Source organism: Pleurodeles waltl, chromosome 3_1 (genome assembly GCF_031143425.1).
Source record: "Pleurodeles waltl isolate 20211129_DDA chromosome 3_1, aPleWal1.hap1.20221129, whole genome shotgun sequence".
In the NCBI taxonomy this organism is placed as follows: Eukaryota; Metazoa; Chordata; class Amphibia; order Caudata; family Salamandridae; genus Pleurodeles; species Pleurodeles waltl.
This window is the reverse complement of record NC_090440.1, coordinates 1,897,007,790-1,897,027,204: the sequence shown is the minus strand read 5'-3', so window position 1 is coordinate 1,897,027,204 and position 19,415 is coordinate 1,897,007,790. Positions and strand designations below refer to the sequence as shown.

The 19,415-nt window shown below is 41.0% G+C and overlaps 1 protein-coding gene across 4 annotated transcripts in view; it reads left to right on the top strand.

Moving 5' to 3' along the window:
- The first annotated feature begins 2,365 nt into the window (after window positions 1-2,365).
- NBEAL1 (neurobeachin like 1) overlaps window positions 2,366-19,415 on the top strand; it is a 672,403-nt gene continuing 655,353 nt past the window's right edge. For 2 of the 4 annotated variants that reach the window (XM_069226034.1, XM_069226033.1), the window contains exons 1-2: window positions 2,366-2,479; window positions 7,173-7,656. In XM_069226034.1, the coding sequence (XP_069082135.1) occupies window positions 7,606-7,656 (51 nt within the window). In that variant the 5' untranslated portion in view covers window positions 2,366-2,479; window positions 7,173-7,605. Of the gene's footprint in view, window positions 2,480-7,172; window positions 7,657-19,415 lie in introns of those variants that run through there. The other 2 variants (XM_069226032.1, XM_069226031.1) reach the window with 1 other exon arrangement.

The following is a 19,415-nucleotide window of genomic DNA, read 5'->3' as shown; positions in this document are numbered from 1 at the left end:
TAAAAATTAAAACTGAAGTAAGACAAAAGATTGATTGGATGGAGTATTCATAGCGAAAACACAGGAGATAAACAAAAACAGGTGGTGGGTAATCAGCAAATAAATCAACAGGACGGTGATGATTTAAGAATACCAATCAGTCCTGAGTTAAGGGGTGATGAGGAATATGGGGATTCCAGACTGGATCCTGAACCATCCAAATTAAATGTACCAGATCGAGGTGTAGGAATTAAAATCAGTAAATGTGGTTGACGATAAAGAGACCAAAGAAGTTGGATAGTCATGTTTGTAGGTAAATGAGTAAATAAGAATGTAATTGATTATTCTTGTTAAGCAATACCTTGGTGTCTGAGTATAAATTGTTATTAAGTTATTAGTAACCAAAGCAAAAAATGTATTTATTTATTAATTTATTCTGTTTAACGAGGGAAGATGTGTTGTGATGTAAGACCTTCGGAGTACCGTGCAGTAAACCTCCTGAGGCACTGCATGGGGAACCAAAGGTTGCAGACATAGACTCTAATTGAAACTGGGGAAGAGGAGAAACAGTTGGAGGTGGACGGAACAAATGAAGGCTGCTTTGTTGTTATGTAGGGGTTTTAATTTGAAATAAAGTAAGAAGATAAACGAATTGCCGGATGTACGTTTCTTACAGAAGGGAGTAAGATTTGTTAATCCACTTGTTCCTAAATATAATACCATGTGAGATGTTAATTTGGTGTTGAAATTGTGTTTTTTTTCATGGCAAGATAATGTGAATCTTTCCTTCAAACAGTTATCAGCAAAATTGACAATGCTTTTATGTTTTTTTTCCTTAAAAAGTATTTCCGATGTTAAAGCCCTAGAAGTGTCTTCTTTTCACTATTCCCCCATTGGTGTTTCCTTTCAAGTCCGTAGGTGTGAAAAAAAAAGCAATTTAAGGACAACTGAGATTTCCCTAGCTTGAGTGTCAGAAGGCTGGATTTTATTAAAGACAGGGAGGCGAGTATTATCCGACCACTGTTTCATTAACCTGCCCTGGTCTGTTTTTTCTGCAGTTCTAGCGCCATCCTCTAGTACTGCCGCTTCCACCTTCTCCTGTTGGATTTTCTTTTGCATTCGAACCTGCTGGACTACTTCATGGATCTTCTCTTTCCTTTGGGAGGATGTTTCCTCACCTCCTTTTGGTCTGTTTTACGGATTTATTGCCTTTGTTGATTTCCTTTGGTTCAGTGTTGTTGTTTGTGCGCTACAAGATATGGATCCTAGTTAATTTCTTCAGAAAGGCCTTCCGCGTATAGAGAGCCACAGCGAGGCTGAAGTTTGGTCTTGGGCTCTACTATCAGACCTGGTACCCCGGCATGTTCATCCATGCGTCCAGTCCTCCATCGACTGAGGAACTGAAGTGTGACAGACTGTGATGAAAAGACGTCATTCACGGGAATCACCTCATGTTGGGGGTTGTCACTTGTAAACCAATCAGTGTGCTAGCTCTTATTCTCCCCGCCCAGGGTTTCAGAACGAGGCGAGAGACTCAAGCTACTTGCGCTGAAACGCGGAAACGAGAAGGACTGTCAGCAGACAGGTTACCTTTCCGTTGTTTCCATTAGCTATCAAAGCGGCCATGTTTAAGTGCTTACTTTTCCCATTGGAAGGTACTAAAATGGTACTGGTGTGGTGCTGTACAGGCTCATATTGCGTCTGCGTTTGCAATAATTCTGTTACAGACAAATAAACATCAATATACCACAAAGAAAACTATAAAATGTGCACATTTTCGAAAGTATGCAAATACTCCGAGGAACCAAAAATACTATTTTTGTGTATACGCCGTGTACTCCTTCATTAAACGGCTTCGACGATTGCGTTCATCTAGCGAGCGGCCTGTTTTTGAGCTTCTCCTGAGGCTCGTGAAGTTTAAGTGTCTGTCCTCTTGAAAAGTGCCGACTTGTGGAGGAGTTAAACAAACATGAGTTTCGCATCTTTGTGGTATACTTTTTCCACTTCATTTCTAATCTGTTGATTCCGTTTTTCCACATCACTGACGGGGGCTTTATTAACAAAGAAAATAAATACAAACAAGTTAAATCAAACCTGAAAACACGGTGGTTCCACGTGTAATAGTTTGAACAAATCAGAAAACGTTTATCTCTATGGTTATTTTGCTAAATTGAAACTTTTCCCGCGTATTAAGGATCAGCCCCTTCAATTTTGAGGGTGACAGGTTGATACGCCTGTCCCGCAAGCCTCCTGGCTAAGCTGTCACCGGGAAGCGCTGTCCGCCGCAGGGAGTTGGCCGAGCGTGTCCTGGAATGTGGCCGCGGAGGAGGAGGGCGGTGCGTGCTCTGCGCTGGCCCTTCCAGAGCCAGCTGGTGCCGGGTACGCGCACGCGTCCCCGCTCCAAACCCAGCCCCATCGCCGAGCCAGGAGCAGGCAGTGGGAGTCCTGTACCGGAGCTTTTGCTACCCGAGTTCCTGCTCACAGACAGCTGCGTAGAGTGGTGAGTACAACCCTACAGCAGTGGATGGAGTACGGGGGTTGGGTTGCAACCTAGCGGAGGGGAGAAAAGGATGCTGGTGGGCAGTCAGACCCACCCCTCATCCCAGGGGACCGAGGACTTGACGCGCTGCACTCAGTGTCAGCAGCGTGTCAGATAAGAGAAAACAGCGACCCTGGTCTATGATCTCTCTTGTGCCCCTGTCAAGAGCAACGCTTGAGCTCCCGGTAGTCCTAACTTGTGTGCTCACCTTTAAGACCGTACCTTCGTTCAGTGCGTGCCTGCCTCCTTTGCCCAGTCTCTGCCCAGCCCTCAGATGCAGCCCTGAGCCGAGCCATTTCACTCTGTGCCCATCACCTGTCCAATCCTTACCTAGCCAACTCACCCCTTCCGGCACACTGAACGTTGCCCCCAGCTCCAGCAAACAGATTTGACCTTGCTTTAAATTGTAAACATTGTTTACGTTTCCGTAATTTATTTGTTATTCTTTGTTACACACGCCTTCAAATAGCAGTTAACTAACCTTCAGCAGTCATTTCACGTATTTGTAAGGGAACGGCATAACAACGAGCACTCGAATAGGTAACATATATAATGTTATCATCTGTCATTCTCTGCTAGCCGCATACTTGTTATAAGAGCTCACGTCTATTTGTTGGTATGGAACTCGCTGTAGTCACGTGCTTAATACAATGTAGCGTTAGTATCATAATATTAGTACTTTGGCAGTATTTGCAATAGTTGAAACTCTCTTTCTAAGGAGTTTATTTCCGTATCACAGGGTGTTATAAAGAGCGGAGGCGGGGTCTTGAAGAAAGAGTGGGACCCAAGAGGATTGGGTCGGGGCAGTAGGCATGCTATTTACATAACAAAACATCATCGTTATTTTTGGATTTAAACTACAGCGTTACCTTCACATTTAACCTCGGCTAACTTTGTTGTATTGTTTATTTGGTTGTTTGTCCCTGCTGTGTCCCCTATCTCACTGACGGTGATTTCATGGCATTCGTGACCTCTTCCCATAGTAGCGGGGCAAAAACCCACTCTCTGCCCCAGCACCAGAAGTGCTGATCTGCTTTTCGGTCTTCATGTGACTGTGGCTTAATGAATTTCATCTCTAATAACAAGTCACCACTCTACTGTAGTTCTTAGAAAAGCAATCTAGTATTTTGTGTTGAATGACGGGATTGAAAGAGTAGTCTGATCATGCGGTTTGAGAGTTTTTAAAGGATTATTTCACTATTGTGGTCCGCCGACTGTTGGTGTTACCAAATACTGTTGATGCAGATATTACATTATTGAAGCGACATGTATTATGACAATAAACGCTTCATCCAGCACAGGAAAGGGCAATTGTAAAAGGCAGAACACATGACCAGCTGAGGCATTCTGTACCTGTTCCTAAACCGTGAATGTGTGGCAAGAAGCTTAGGAATTTCTGCTGGTAGTGACGAGGGCTTCTCCAAGATGTACAGTAACTGCGGTCCACACAGCACATGCCCTTCAAGAAGGTTATGCCATGTTCTCTTTTTTTTTTTTTTTTTTTTTTTATCGCCACGGAGTTTCCTTCCTAGTGCCATCCTTCGTGGACCCACTGTGGCCCGCAGAGGAATTCCTACATCTCTAAAGTGTGAGCCTCAGTCTGATGCAAAGGTGGCCTTTGTGTTTGTCATTTTTAGATCTGGCTTGACCACGCAGCTCTCTATAAGTCTTGTTTGTTACCGGTTATTTCAACTATACATAGAGCGGGCTTCGGCTTTACCCAGAGGAGTGTTAGTATCCCGCCTTATGCTATTTGCTACTTGTTATAGTATTCCGCCTTCCACCAAGTACTTTTATTATAATACATTAAGAATTATTTTAAATCTGGAGAGTACTGAATCATTATACTGTTTGTCACATTCAGTTCTTTATCTGCTGTATGCACACTATGCAGAAAGCAATCTTTTTTGCTAGTTTTTCCATGCACTTGCAAAACTGGTAAGACAGGCTTTACTATAGTAAACAGTATTGTGCATGTAACACGTGTGTAGAACATTTGTGAATGCCTGTGTTTACATGTATTGCTACATTAAAGTAAGATCTATTGGCCCTCCCAGTGTTTGTTTCTCTTGGCATAGCAGCAGGTGGTGTTGATTAGTGGCCAAGTTTTAAAGGCATGTGGACGTTTTAAATCAACCATAATGATTTCAACCTTTAGTTCCATTACTGTGCCTACCTGAATAGTGGATTATGTTGTGCTGGATTTTATAGCTTTCTGTGCATTGTTGAGCAGTCCATCAAAAGACCCATAGAATAAGTATTGTTAGAACTTTGCCACTGTAACAGTATATGGACTGAAGTCATGATGCCTCCTTTAAAATGTTAGCACCAATAGCCAGTATCACAAATATGTGCAGCAATGTAGATTTTCCTAATAAATTATGGCAGAAAGTCTTAATTTTATTAAAGACACAGAGGCAAGTATTATGCTTTCTAACCTTGTTTTAATATCTATAGCAGTAGTCAAGAACTTCCAAAATGCTAGCGAATGGCAGAAAACACAGTAATCGTAACTAATCACAAACCGACTGAATGTATAAGGTACTACTTGCCTGCAAAAAGCCCTCTTTTCTTGTGTGAGGTATCAAATAGAATCAGAAAACAAAGGGAAAATGGATACAACTATAGTAAAAGCCAGAGTTAGGGAAAACAATTCCTGGCAAAAGTTAAAGAAAGGAAAACTCAGGGAAGAGTCTGAGGAAACTGGAACAACTCTTCCTTTCGATGTCGAAGAAGATACTGCAGAAGAGGTAGAAAAATCTACCAAATCTTTAACTGGAAGTAGTTGGAACTGCTGGGACCACTGCTAGGGAGGGGAAAAAAACACCAATTAATAAGTGTTGAGGTGGGATAGTAATATCTTTAATAAAATTAAGACTTTCTGTTATAATTTATTAGGAATATCATTTTTTTTGTCAAGACCGGAGGCTCTGATTATGCTTGTTTAAAGCATGTTAATGACTACAGAAGCTACAGTGTGCACTGGTTTGCAATAAAACATCTTGAACACTTTGTTGTTAGACCATTCAGCTGATCTCAGAATGTGCTCAAGTCTGGATCCTGCCCAAAAGGCTGTAGAGGCCCATGGCACCCCTAGAGGAATGAGCACCAAATACAGAGGTATCAATACCTGCTAAGGATATGACCCATCTGACCTAACGAGCCAGAGTAGCGGAAGATAGAGGAAGGTGGGGTTTTCAAATGGAAAAAATACATTGGAAATGAGAGGACATCCTGCGATCAAAAGTCCTTTGTTCATGAATTTTGATGCATTGTCCAACACAAAGCTTGGTATGGTGTGGAAAATAAGGGTAAAATAATTGAGTTTAGGTTAGTTTTTGTGTGTTTATTAACTGTAAACATTACCCCAGTAGTAGTGCATTGGCGGGAAGAGACATCTAGAGCTTTGACACCTGATAAATGTTTAATGGAACTCAAACATAATAGCATGGTAAGCTTTGTAGAAAGCATTTTAAGAGAAAGCACTGTGTTGTCAGCCATGAAACAAACAATTTTAAAACCACATCTTCATCCCACAATTTTGTATATTTTGGAAGAGGAGGTTTAGAAAACTTGACTCCCTTTAAAAGACGAGAAACAAGTGGATGTTCTCTAACTGGTTTGCTGTTAATGTGTGGATAATTTAAGGGAATAGCTGGCACAAAATGGGGGTGAAGAAACCGGAGCTGAGTGCGCAATGAGCGTACGGCAGGGGAAACGGGGGAGCGCAGAGCGCAAGATGCTCTAAAACGGTACCGAAAAAATATTGGTTGAGCAAGCATATTATGAATACCAAAATACATAATACTATATATTGATATGAATAATCGTATTAAACGCAGAAAGGGACTCATTTTGACTGCGAGCAGCAAGAAAAGAGGGCTGTTCGCACTCAATCAGGACCTTGTACATTCAGCTGGTTTGTGATTAGTTATGATGATTGTGTTTTCTCCTGTTCGCTAGCATGTTGCTAAGCCTTTTAGTAGTTGTAATTCTACGTTCTTGACTGCTGCTATAGAAATTAAAGCAATATTAGAAAGCATAATAGGAGCCTGCAGTCTTGACTTAAAATATTAGACTTCTGTCCTTATGCTGTTTGTTAACACTGGCCTTTAAAAAGAGTTTTCAAGTCAGTTTTGGTGCTCTCTGTATTACTAATATTAATAGCAGAAATCTGATCTTGGTCAGAAATTGGACCACTTTTATGAAGCGCCTAACCTGATCCCCTCCCCACCAGCTTACCTGACATTTTAATGCCCCCTAATTTGGGACGTTTTAGAGTGAAGACCTATTGATACTTTACTTCTATTGGTTACGTTTTTTTATTGCAGTGTGCACACTGTTGTCTCACTATGTGTTGAGTAATGTGATGTGGTGGTGTGCCTTGTGGCCTCTTAGCAGCTTGGATAGCACAACAGAATCCTACACTCCAGTGTTTCATTGGAATGACAATAAGTTCATTAAAACCAGCTCTTTGTGAAGGATTCTTTCTGAAACCTTTGTTTATTAAAATAGACATCATGAGTCCTGGCGTGCCTTCCCACTCAATTGTCCAGAATCTCGTGTTAAGACTAAGTTTTAATTCATAAAAGTATTTGTTTTATTCAGACGTTTCATAACAATGTAATTGTGCTGTCATTTCTGTTTCTTCTAGATACAGCATCAGATATAGATCCTGAGATTTTCACCACACAGGCGACTGGGTTCTGTGTTTGGAAATAACATTTCCTCTTGGATAAAGTTTTCGTATTGTTGGGAGATGATCACCGATTTCAGTTCCTTGGCTGGTAGATGAGTGATATGTGACTGAAAACCTGAATTATTTTTCTTCTCAACCAATCATAAATGTTAACAACCTTCCTCAAAGTCCCTGTCTTGTTTGAGGACCTTTCTGCTCCACCCTAAATGGTTCACTTGGGCCAGGGTGGTGTATCGAGAGGGGGAGTTCAGTTTGTTATTCGTCCTCTGTTTGACTGGGAACCTTTTTGAGAGACTTTATCATAAACCAACCAAAGAAACCTGAACACAACAAAATGAAGACCCCTGGATCTTAAGGATAATTTGTGAGAAAAAGGCGTGCTGGAGGCATGGCGTCCAGTGAGAGGCTCTATGAACTCTGGATGCTTTATTGTGCCAAAGTAAGTGTTGTCATTTTTTATATCTGCAAGGGTATTGATTACCTTTTAGTGACATTTCATTGATATGGTTTCCTGGAACGTTGTTTTTGGGCAAGAAAGTAAAAGTAGCACAGGGTCACTTGTAGATGTCATAATGTTTTTGTACTGGTTTGATTATATTTTTATTCTGTTACTTGACTGAAACGTTTTCTTGATGTGTTTTTGTGAATAGTTATTTGTTATGATGGCCTGCAATGTAAACCAGCATCTGCAATGCAATAGGTCTCACATTTGCGAGAGTTGGAGCTATTGGCATTGTAAATGACAATGCCTTTTTACCAATGTGTTCTGGTTTGGAGTGTAGTGGATGTATGCCAGATGCCACAGCAGCCATCCCAGGCTTGTCACTGCCGGAGAGAGGACAGAACAAGGCCGTCATCTTGGGAGTGTTTTTGCCTCATTCCTCCGTACTGGCTGTGATACCCTAGAGATGCAACCCTTTCTATTGTGTTTACCTAAACTTTTTTAGCACCAAACAAGCCACAAAGCGACAACCTCATGGCATTTAACCCAGAGAATGAGGGGGTCAAAAGAGTAAGGAGCAAAGAAAAGGGACGGCCACATATTTCTGTGTGTTAAACTTTTAAAGGAATTATTCCTCTACTTTGGCAATACCAGCCTAACTTTTAAAAACATTGACTGTATACAAAGAGAATAGCAAAAGAAGCAGCTTAACTGTACAGGAGGCTTCAAATGTGTGCAGGTTGGTGAAACAGAACTTCAGTGGTAGATGGCTGACAGGATAGGTTCCAGAGGTGCGACATCTTTGACCTTGGGTCAGTGTTTTAAATGGAAATAGAGAAGGGCTGGTACTCTGTATTCATTTAAAGCACTGCCTTGGGTTAATACTCTCATGACAGCCCTCTGCTCAGGACTGAACTCTGTAGAACAGATATGTGTACCTGAATCTCTTGGGCCTTGACGGTGCCTTTTTGATGCATACATTTGTGCAGTGGCTGATACTTTTACAGTGAGAATTATCTATTTTGGGTTGGCTGCTCAAAATTTGAAGTCTTGGCCTTGCCATCTGGACCACTCAGAGTAGAGTGTGGAGCCTGGGTTTGGATAATAGTGTTTTTTTTGCCTAGACCAGTGGTACCCAGTGAGGTTCCTACAGGGCAGGTTCATTGACATTTTTCCAGGCTACGGAATGGAGTCAAATGTATGTTTTTCTTGGGAATTCAAGGTAAGTCCAGAACCATGTCCGAGTTTATTGGTACCCATATTAGTTAAATTAAGTAAAAATAATTTAAATGGAACTTATCTACATAGTGTTTACCCTGCAAGCCTGGCATGGCTCCTGCATTCCCATTCCTTCAGTGGATTTGCATGATCTATAATGACATGCAATAAAGTGTTCTGATAACCTCAACATATACCTATGATATCTATATATTGCACATAAGAACCACAACATAAAAATTAAATAAGAAAGCTGCTGTGCAGTACACTGCTTCCTGTGTCACCTTGTGCTCTATAAATAGGCCACTCTATCAGCTTTTGAGGTCACCAACGTCTCTCCTCTCTGAGGGAGGAGAATGATAACAAAGGCCCAAAGTAAGCATTTCCAGCAAGTAGAAAAATCCAGTATTCAAAATATTTGAAAAGAAAGTACTTTAGGCCCATACGAATTATGAAGTGAAAAGTTACCCAGCCCGAAGATGCTGTGAGGCAGCCATGGCTTTGCATCCCGAGACGCACATGACTGTTTCAGAATGCAAAGACATGCAACTAGCAAATTAGGCCAAACTTCTGTGTACAGATACAAACAAAGACTGTCTGACCACAAATCACCTGCTTCATTTTAAATGGCAAGTTAGAATCACGGGAGCAAAACAGTAACATAAATATGTCCAGGGAGGAGGGTACATCGGGCTGCTACCCGGCCTGGAGGCATGGCTCCTCCAGTTATGTTCTACGCTTGTGTGTGGTTCTTTTTCAGACACAAGAGGCCACATTCACTAAGAATACCTACAGTCTTAAGTTTACTCCAACGTTAAGTGGGAGATTTTCGGTTCTGATTTTAGAATTCTTGAAGAATTCCAGAAGTAATCGTGGAAGCCTGCAACAGTCAAAACTTTTCAGAAGTACTCACAATTGTAAGCAGCTACACATACATAATTGCTCATGGAAAACAATTTCACATGAGAAAAAAATGATTATTAAGACATTTACCTTTTCTAACTTTTTCCCCCATTTTCCAATGGTAAAATGTTTTTCTCGGTGGAAAAGCCACATCTACTACAACTCCACAAATTTTAAGGATGTTTCTTCACATTCTGGTACTTTGTTGACCTTGAGGTTGGCAGACTGTATTTTATTTCTTCACAAAGATTGGTGATCACTTCTGATGGTAATGTTTTACTCAAAATAAGTCTCTTGAATATTTTGTTAATTTGCTGTAGCCCCAAAATACCTTGATGCAAGTTTTTAATTAGATAACTAAACAGTGTTGCTTTCATAAAATAAAATGTATTTCTGATGGTAATACACTTGTGAAAACATTTCGAGAAATGTACCCCATGGTGTGGTTTTCTGCCTGCTGTGGTGTATAAATATTTCATAGTTAATGCATAAAGGCTCCTTGTTGGGAATGTGAACTAGGATTTGTTTGTCGTTGCCTGTTCTTTAGAATATTAGCTTCTAGTCCATATCAATTCCTCTCACTGGAATGCAGAAGAATTTTAACCTCCCCCGACCCCCTATCAGCACAGGTGTGCCAAATGACGTTTCAAGGATCATATAATCTTCCACATAGTGTATGTATTTGTAGGTTTTGATGAGGCGTTTAAGACAGTTTTGGAATGAGATGGCAGTGAGGCCTAGCTAAGCTTAGGATACTTCTTAAACTCTTATAGGTATTAAATGTATTTTTGAACACACAAGTGATATTGGAGCCTCAATGTTGTTTGTCAGTTGTATTCTGAATTTCCTACTCGTGCTGTTTAACAGTGGTGGTGCTGCTGCAGGCATTGATTTTCTTTTTTTTAGTTGCCTGATCCTTTCATCACTTTATAATGTATAATGTTTGCTTCTTGTACTCCCGCTTAACACACTTTTGACTTTTGGTTTTTGCCCTGTCTGTCCATTTGCCACTGCTCAGCTTGAGACGATGCTCCACATTTACGGTGTAAGACAATCTTGCTGGAGTACAAGGGGTGTGACAGGAAATGTTGTAGAATGCCGTTTTTCAGTAACGCAGAACATCTCAATACCCGTAAAATAACTGTGTAAATATTTAAAAATATATCAGCAGGTAGCAAAGCACAAATAAAAAGCACTTTTTTGTAATTCTGAATTGTGGTGGAAACAAAGATTCTAATTAAATCAAAACAATTCAAGATATTTTATTTGGTGATTTACAAATGGTAAATATTTGCGGGAAAAAAAACGGATTTATAAACGTTATCAACTCTGCACTATGTAGTTTTATCATTGAGATTGCATGGCAGTGCAACTTTTGTGGCCATTTCAATGGAGAATGTGCTGTCTGTAAATGATGGTTCGCTACCACACCTTGTATTAGTAACATACTATGCTTTGCAACCGTATGCTCCAAAATGCACCACCAGCTACATACCACCCTTACCACTCTCCTGTTGACTGCACTATTCATTTGCTATACTTGTTGATTGAGTGACATTTGCATTTTTCACAGTTCCTATGCTTTCAGTGATGTAACATTGATGCGAGAACCCCCACTCTGAAAATTGTTACAACCAATGCTGAGAGGACTCAAAATTGGTTAGCTGGTCTGATCCTATGATTAGATGCAGCTGGTAGATATGCTTCGAAATCGTGATTGCATGTAATTTAGACCACACAAGCATACTGTTGCTAAGTGCCTTGACCATAATTTAGTTTTCCCACTGTGAAATTAGTGATAACTGCTTCTTGGCAATGTACCAATTGCCACATAAGAGACGAGTTTGTGCATGGAGATTGAAGATTATACCTCATGGCTGTAGATAATTATTTAGTCGAGAAAACAAATGTACAGCATCAGCAAAAATTAGAAAAGTAGAGGAAGCAGACGCTTGAAGAACATCAATCTTATGTAATTGACCACCAAACTAGATATCTAGCATAAAAGTTTGCCCGCCATCTAAAGAGATTGGAACCGTCCGCAAGATATCTCCTGGGCAACGTACATGAGCGTCTTGAGAGAACGGTGTGGTTTGATGCCCTGGTGCCAGCCACAGTTGTTTTGGGGAAATAAGGCTTTCCAGTTCCCTGCTTTGTTTCTATGGACCCGCTAGGAATGACTTTAGTTATTAAAATCAGGTTGGTGGTAGATTCCATTTCTGAAAACCTGGGATTTTTTAAAGGGAGAGCTCAGGTAAAAAAATATTGTCCTTTTCTGCAGTGTGTCTATGGCCCCATGTGGCCAGATTAACATCAATGATAATGGGAGTTTGTGTACTGCACTGACCTACGGCCTTCAAATTAAATACTTGCACGTTATCCACAGGGCGTTGTGGTTGATTAAACCTGCTTGTCTGGCTTACAATCTGGTTTCTGGCAGAAAGGGTTCTCAAAGGCGGAAAGACACCCCATGCTGCTAGGGAACCTCGGGCTCCATAGTTTGGCTTACCTGTGGTCCTTTAGAGGCCATGCCCTGCGGCCTCTGATACGCAGTCCAACCACCCCAGACTAAGTTCCTGAGGCATACTGGCACTTAAAAAAACGATAACCACTTCTTGAAACAATCATTTTACGTCATAGCTATTTTAGACTATTCATTTGCTTCCTCCTAAAATTACCACACCCAGCACTTGTGACATACTAACAGTGATACCTTTCCATGCTAGAGCCAAGAGTCTGACCTTTTGGCTATCACTGTAATTGTTGAAATATAAACGTGCCCCATAATGTGTTGCCGGCATTTCTTGTTCAAAACATTTTTGCCCATAACTCAAGCCTGTGACAATGGGACGAACACCAAACCGTTCAGCATGATGCACTCTTTCGGTCATCTATCGGTCCCCACACTAGGTTGGGGGACCCCAAAATAATAACCCCTCCCACCAGTCAGTGTCTTATTAAGTTCTCTCATGGCTGAAACTTTTGTTTTACAGTTTGGAGAAGTTTGTGTTTTAGGTGCTTTGTTTGTAATATTTTTCTAGTAGGTGTGCAAGGCCTGAAAATGTGTAAAGCACTACACCCGCTAGGAGCTAAATATATTCTGCCATTCTGTTTTCATGTGGTTATGCTCTCTAGGGGCTGACTATATAGTTACATGACCATGCTTCTTACAAGTGTTATTTTTATAGTGGTACCCTCTAGGGGCTGTTCTGAGCATTACAGTCACTATAGTACAATATTCACTGCACTCAAACCTTTCTGGGGCATTAATTTTACAAAACATTTTTGCCCATGACTCGCTGCACGATGTGCTCTTTCTGTCTAGGTCGTCTCAGAGTCCCCACACTAGGTTGGGGGGGGGAGGGGTATAATAATAATATAAAAAAGTATATTAAATAATGACAATATTTTCATTTTTTTGCTGCAAATAGATGAAGCAGGTAAATGGAAGTGCTCTAGTTATATGCAGGGTCACTAGAATTATGTGGCAGAGAACCAAATTATGCAGCAGAGCTGACCAATTTATGTGTCTATAAAAGTCCATTTATGCATTTACAATGCCAATAGCTCTAAATCGAGCAAATGCCACAGCAAATGCTTGTTAGGTTTGGCACTATACAAAAACTTTTAATTTTACTAAAGTTATATGTACGGCATAAATTATATTCAGACAGCCCTCTTCACCCATTGCTTTGTTTTTGTGTCGTTCATATTTTCCTTTTGACAATTATTATTGCATTTAGCACTCAACAGCGGCTCAGCTTCACTTCAGTGTGAATTACAGCATTCTTCCCTTTCATAAGGAGCACATCCACACACAAAGTACTTCCCATAAGTGACAGAGAGTGACTACCTTGGAAGTGGCCTAGCAGTTTCTCCAGCAATAGTTTTCAAAACCATGACAAAACAAACCAAGGCTGGCATCTAATGCCAAACATATTGGCTTTGCCACTGTTTGTTATAAGAGTGCTACCAGTGACTCATACCTTATTCCTTCTTTTAATTAGTTCTACATTGGCGTGGGAATCCCTTTATTTCTATGCAGAAATCTGCAGTGGTCTGCTTTCTGCACAGAGCAGTGGCAATGGCATGTTCCAGCGGGTGCAAGGTCTAGGATGCGTGCAACAGTTTAACTGCAGATGTTTATAAAAGCCTTTTCTCTCACTTTTCAAAACATTTGCTTTTCATTCTCTATCGAGTTTAACCACTAGCTACGTGTACATCCTTTGGAAAGCCAAGAGACGAGCAACTTCCTTTAATGAGATCAGATGAGGGTGGGGTGAGTTGGTGTTGTCAGGCTAGTGCATCAGGCTGTAATTCCACAGTGACGTGATTTATAGGTGAAAACGTTGCTCAAACACCAAGATTAAAGGCCTAATTTGGAGTTTGACAAGGGAGTAAATCCGTCAGTATGATGGAGCACTTTACTCCCAAACTTTTAACATATTTTAAAATCCCAAAATGGGATTTTGAAAATACAAATACTAATGATTCTGACACCTTTGGAGTGAAAACTGGTCACTCGACCACCCACAACTCGCCAGACCTTCAACGGCACAAACGATTAAGACGTTTTTCACCGCCTGAGATGGAATAATCTCCGTTACTGACTTACTTAAGGTACCCCTGTCTGTAAATCAGGCCGGCGGACCTCCAGTTTGGTGGAGAAGGTACTCTGTCACTAATGCAGTCGTCCATCCCTGATTTATGACAGAAATAATGCAACCTGTGACTCCTTAGTTGCTCTTATGGGTTATGATTAAAGTTTGCCATGAAGTCAGAGGATCTTCCTTCTTGTGTGTTTAAAACAATTATTATTGAGGTGTCGTCCTTTAAATGGAAAAACAGCACAAACGAGCCATAGGTCTCAGTTCTTTTTTTATACTAGCAGTTATTTTTTTCATTAATGTAGTTAATATATATCACAAATTATAACAATTTGTTCCTCGTCTGGAATATGTAGTACAAGGGAGGAACAAGTTAATAATATTTTTCAAGTTATGAAAAAGCCAAAGATTATTTTTGTAGCAGCTGTCATCGGATAAAATCTGTCATGGAGATGTTTGCACAGTGATTTTCCTGCCTTGGTGGTTAGGTCTTCCTACTGGTTTTCTATAAGACTTTATTTCCCGCTTGCTAGCACACCTGAGTGATCAAAGTCATTTCCTGGGTACATATGTAATCAAAAAGTATTATCTTGTTACATGTTAAAACATCTACCACAGTGAGAAACACCTAACACAGTGAGACAGACTACTTCCGTGTTTATCAGATAGATCCTCACAGCATATAAGAGGTTGTCTGCTTTACAGATTTTGAATACAGTATATTATTTTTAGAACAAACGATTACAACAAACTATACATTTAGTCTCAATTATAATTACAATAAACCTTTGGTTGGTGAACACGTTTGGTTTCTCCGTTGGCATTGAGAATTGCTAGCATTTCCCAGAAGGATGGGACACTAATAGAACTACGGCCTTCTGTGTATGTTTTTCTTTTTCTTCCTGCAGCTTGTGAATTTTTTATATTGTCCTTTTTATCTTCCATGCTTTTGTAGTACAGCTGGCCCTCTTCTTTAAAATCCACTTTACATTTGTAGTTAATTATTTTGCTGCAGGCAAAAGACCCTGCTGATATTGGAATACTTTTCAGTTCTTGACTTGTAGGTGCAATGTTAAAAATCGTGACCATAAATTAGAAGAAGGAAGCATACAGTAGCATTAACTGTCCGTGTCCTCCCCTGCGTGCTTCTACCATGTACTGGCAATCCCATCAACCTCACCCACATTCAGTTCATCAGTATTGCAACACTCTAGGCACAATACAACACACTGTTACAAAAGAATGAACACGCCCAGAGCAGCAAAGATAATAAAAGTTACGAAAATAAATCTAATTATTCATTCAAGTGGTAATATTCCTTACACAATTGTTTAGTTGGTCTTGTCTATCATTAGCTTAACAACATATCCATGGTAGGCTGCAATAATGGCATTTTCAGGGACATTCGTCCACCATAATTACACCCTCTTCATCTTTCTTTTTCAAATCCACACACCATCACATTATTCTTCACCTTGGCCGCTTTCTCATCATTTCATAAATCAACTAGATTCCTTCACTGCAAGCCAATACTTATATAACAAAATATAACACACGTTTTCACACTACACCTTTGAATCTTGGTTACTAACACTGGTTTCATCAGTTGCCCTTTGGTTCGTGCTCATCGGCCCACACTTCGCCGACCACCCACAAGCAATCTGAGTACATGGCTTCCTCCCATTTGAACACTCAGATGGGACATTCCTGTCACACTTGGAATGTTGTTGCTCAGAATGATGTATACTTGCACATCAGAACAAATTTGCTGTTTCCCATCTCAGAACTCTTTATCACCAGTTGTGAAGAGCGTACCTCAATCTTATTGACTTATCTCACATGGCAGTTTGCTTACCTGCTGCCCAGCACTGCCCGAAATGCTCCACTTCCCTGGTAGAAAGAAATGTGCACATTTGCCTAAAACAGATCTGCAACCATTACATTGGTTACTCTCTTTTCAACAGATCCATTGTACTTCTCAGGAAACCAATTGTACTTCTGTTTTGATGATTAAATAGTTAACTTAATTACCAATTACATAGATGGGCATTTCCTCCAGCTTTAATTTAACCAGGGCCATTTAAATGACTTAAAGAACAATAATAAAAAGAAGTGCTAATTTATTCTGCTGCTTGCTTGTTATAACCACAGACAGCTGAGGTACCTTACTCATCACCCATATCTTATTGCTAGCTATGTACACTACGCAATCCTTGACTCCATCTTCATCATGCTGTCGATAAGCAGCCATCAGTAGATTTGCCTGATTGTACACTTGGTCATACTTCTATGTAATTTTCCTCGGCAGTCAAATCCATTATTCAGGTCTGCAGACTTGTGAGCTTATACCAGTTCCTCAGCAATCTTCCACCTTTCACAGACAACTTGTTTTTTACATTCCAGAATTTACATAGTACCTACTACCTGGTGAACAAATCTGGACTACTGATCTCATTCTCATTTACAACTGCATCATCTCTATGCTCACCCATGCATACCTCCTTGCCTCATCACATTCCACACCTTCAGTCCTAACTTCATCATCCATCTCCAATACTTTGTTTGCTAGTATTAAGCATGATGCATCCACAATGCCAGGTAGATTACTACACCTTTGAACTATAATTGAGATTTTGCTAGCCTTGGTGTCAGAAAGGCTAGATTTTATAAAAGGCACGGAGGCGAGTATTATGCCAAAACGTTTCTTACTTTATTAAATAGCAGCCAAGAACTACAAATCCCAGAAACCCTGGGGAAAAAAAACTACAGAACGACATCACAATGGGGCTGACCAATCACATGACAAACCCCCCTCATAACAATCTTGACTTAGAGCACCAAGTCCTCTTTTCTTGTGAAAGTCAGTTGAAAGAAGAATCTCATAGGAACCACAAAACCACATATAGAGTCATGAAGGCAGAGAGGAAATCCCTGCAGAAATCCATGAAGAGCAAAGAGGAACCAACAGGTGAGCATGAAATTCCATGCGAAGGTTTAAGGCCAGGAGCAGCCGGAAGTCGATCAACCGGAAGTGGTGGTATTGGTTGAAGACGTGGCCACTGTGAAAAAGAACAGGGAGGGTTAAAGAAATGTGGTGGGATAATACTCGTCTCCATGTCTTTAATAAAATCTAGCCTTTCTGACACCAAGGCTAAGAAAATCTCAATTTTATTACAAGAATGGAGGCTCATATTATGCTTGTTTAAAGCAAATGAGATAGCAGTGTCCAATGGATGATCAACAGGTTTACAATAGAAGGTTCTAAACGTACTGAGGTTTGACCAATCTGCAGATGTGAGGATATCCTGTAAACTAGCCCCTGCCCAAAAGGCACGACAAGCTGTAGCTCCTCTTACTGAGTGGGCACCATAAGAGAGGGTAGGAACACCAGCCAAGGACATGAGCCATTTCACCCTACGAGCCAAGGTGGGGGGTTGAGACAGATTTGTGAGGCTTTTGAAAGGAAATAAGCAATTGAGTCGAGGAGGGAACCCTGAGATCTGCAGTTCGAGAAATGTAAGTTTTCAGACCATTACCTACGCACAATTTATGTTGAGAAGGTAAAAAGGGATAAAGGACAGAAGACAAATTGGTCTCGGTACATCTAAACACTTGAAAATAAATACCTAAAGCAGTAAGTTGAAAGAAGGAAACATCCAGAGCTTTGACATCTGATACACGTTTGATAGAAACTAAACAGAGGAGCATAGTCAATTTAGCAGACAAATGTTTCAAGGATAAATCAGCATTATCCGGCCATGTGATAATTAGACGAAGAACGGAGTCAACGTCCCACATGACATTGTATTTAGGGGCAGGGGGTTTAGAAAAACGTACTCCCTTTTAAAAGTCGCCAAACCAACGGGTTTTGCCCAACCGGTCTTCCATCCACCCTGACATGTTCCGAGGAGATTGCAGATCTATAGGTATTCACTGTACGGTACGCTTTACCTTGAGAAGCTAGGGAAGCCAGAAAATTTACCACTAAGGTAACATCTGCTGTAACGGGATCGGAATTCCTCTCCACACCAGCTACACCACACTGACCAAGCGGGGCATTATACTCTTGAAGTACCCGGAGACCAGGATTGTTGAATGAACTGGATAGCCTCCTCCGTAATTCCTAGGGTTCTCCAGGAAGCCCCGAAATTCTCCAACCTATGAGATAAAGAGAACCCTCTAGAATGAGATTGTGGGGTTGACCCTGAGGGTTCAAGAGAAGTTCGGGAAACGGAGGTATCAATACTGGAAGGTCTGAGGAAAGTTCCAAAAGGGTCCTATACCAAGGCTGAGGCTGCCAGAATGGAGTGATAAGAACTAGGGAAGAATATTGTCTGAGGGCCTGCGCCAGAACTCGACCAATAAACGGGAAGGGGGGAAAGGTGTACAGGAGAGAGGGAGGCCCTACTTGTAGGAAAGCATCCGTGACCAAGGCTAACGGATCTGGTCTCCAACTGAAGAAAGTTGGAAGTTGAGAGTTGATCCTTGAAGCGAAGAGGTCTATAGACATAGTTCCGAAGAGAGAAGAAAGGAGCTTGAATATAGAAGGGTAAAGATGCCAATCGCTTGAGTCTTGGGTATGTCTGCAAAACCAATCTGGCACTACGTTCAGCTTACCTGGGAGGTATTCTGCCTTGACCAAAATATTTCTGTGGAGACAAAACTCCCAGAGACTCTTGGCCAGAAGTGCCAAAGGTTTGGATCTTGTTCCGCCTAAGCGGTTTATGTACCTGACTGCAGATAGATTGTCCTTTCTCAGAAGAATGGAGCACTTTACCCTGTCTTTTGTGAAGGACTGGATGGCAAATGAACCTGCAAGCATCTCCAAACAGTTGATGTGCAGTGAGGACTCCTAAACGGACCATGGGTCCCCGTCGAGATTAGACTACATCTTGCGCCCCAACCTGTCAGACTTGCATCTGATTCTAAGACAAGATCTGGGGCGGCAGAGAAACTTGTTCTCCCGTTCCAGGCGTCTAAATGACTCATCCACCATGAAAGCTCTTCCCTGGACTGAATCTAGGATGA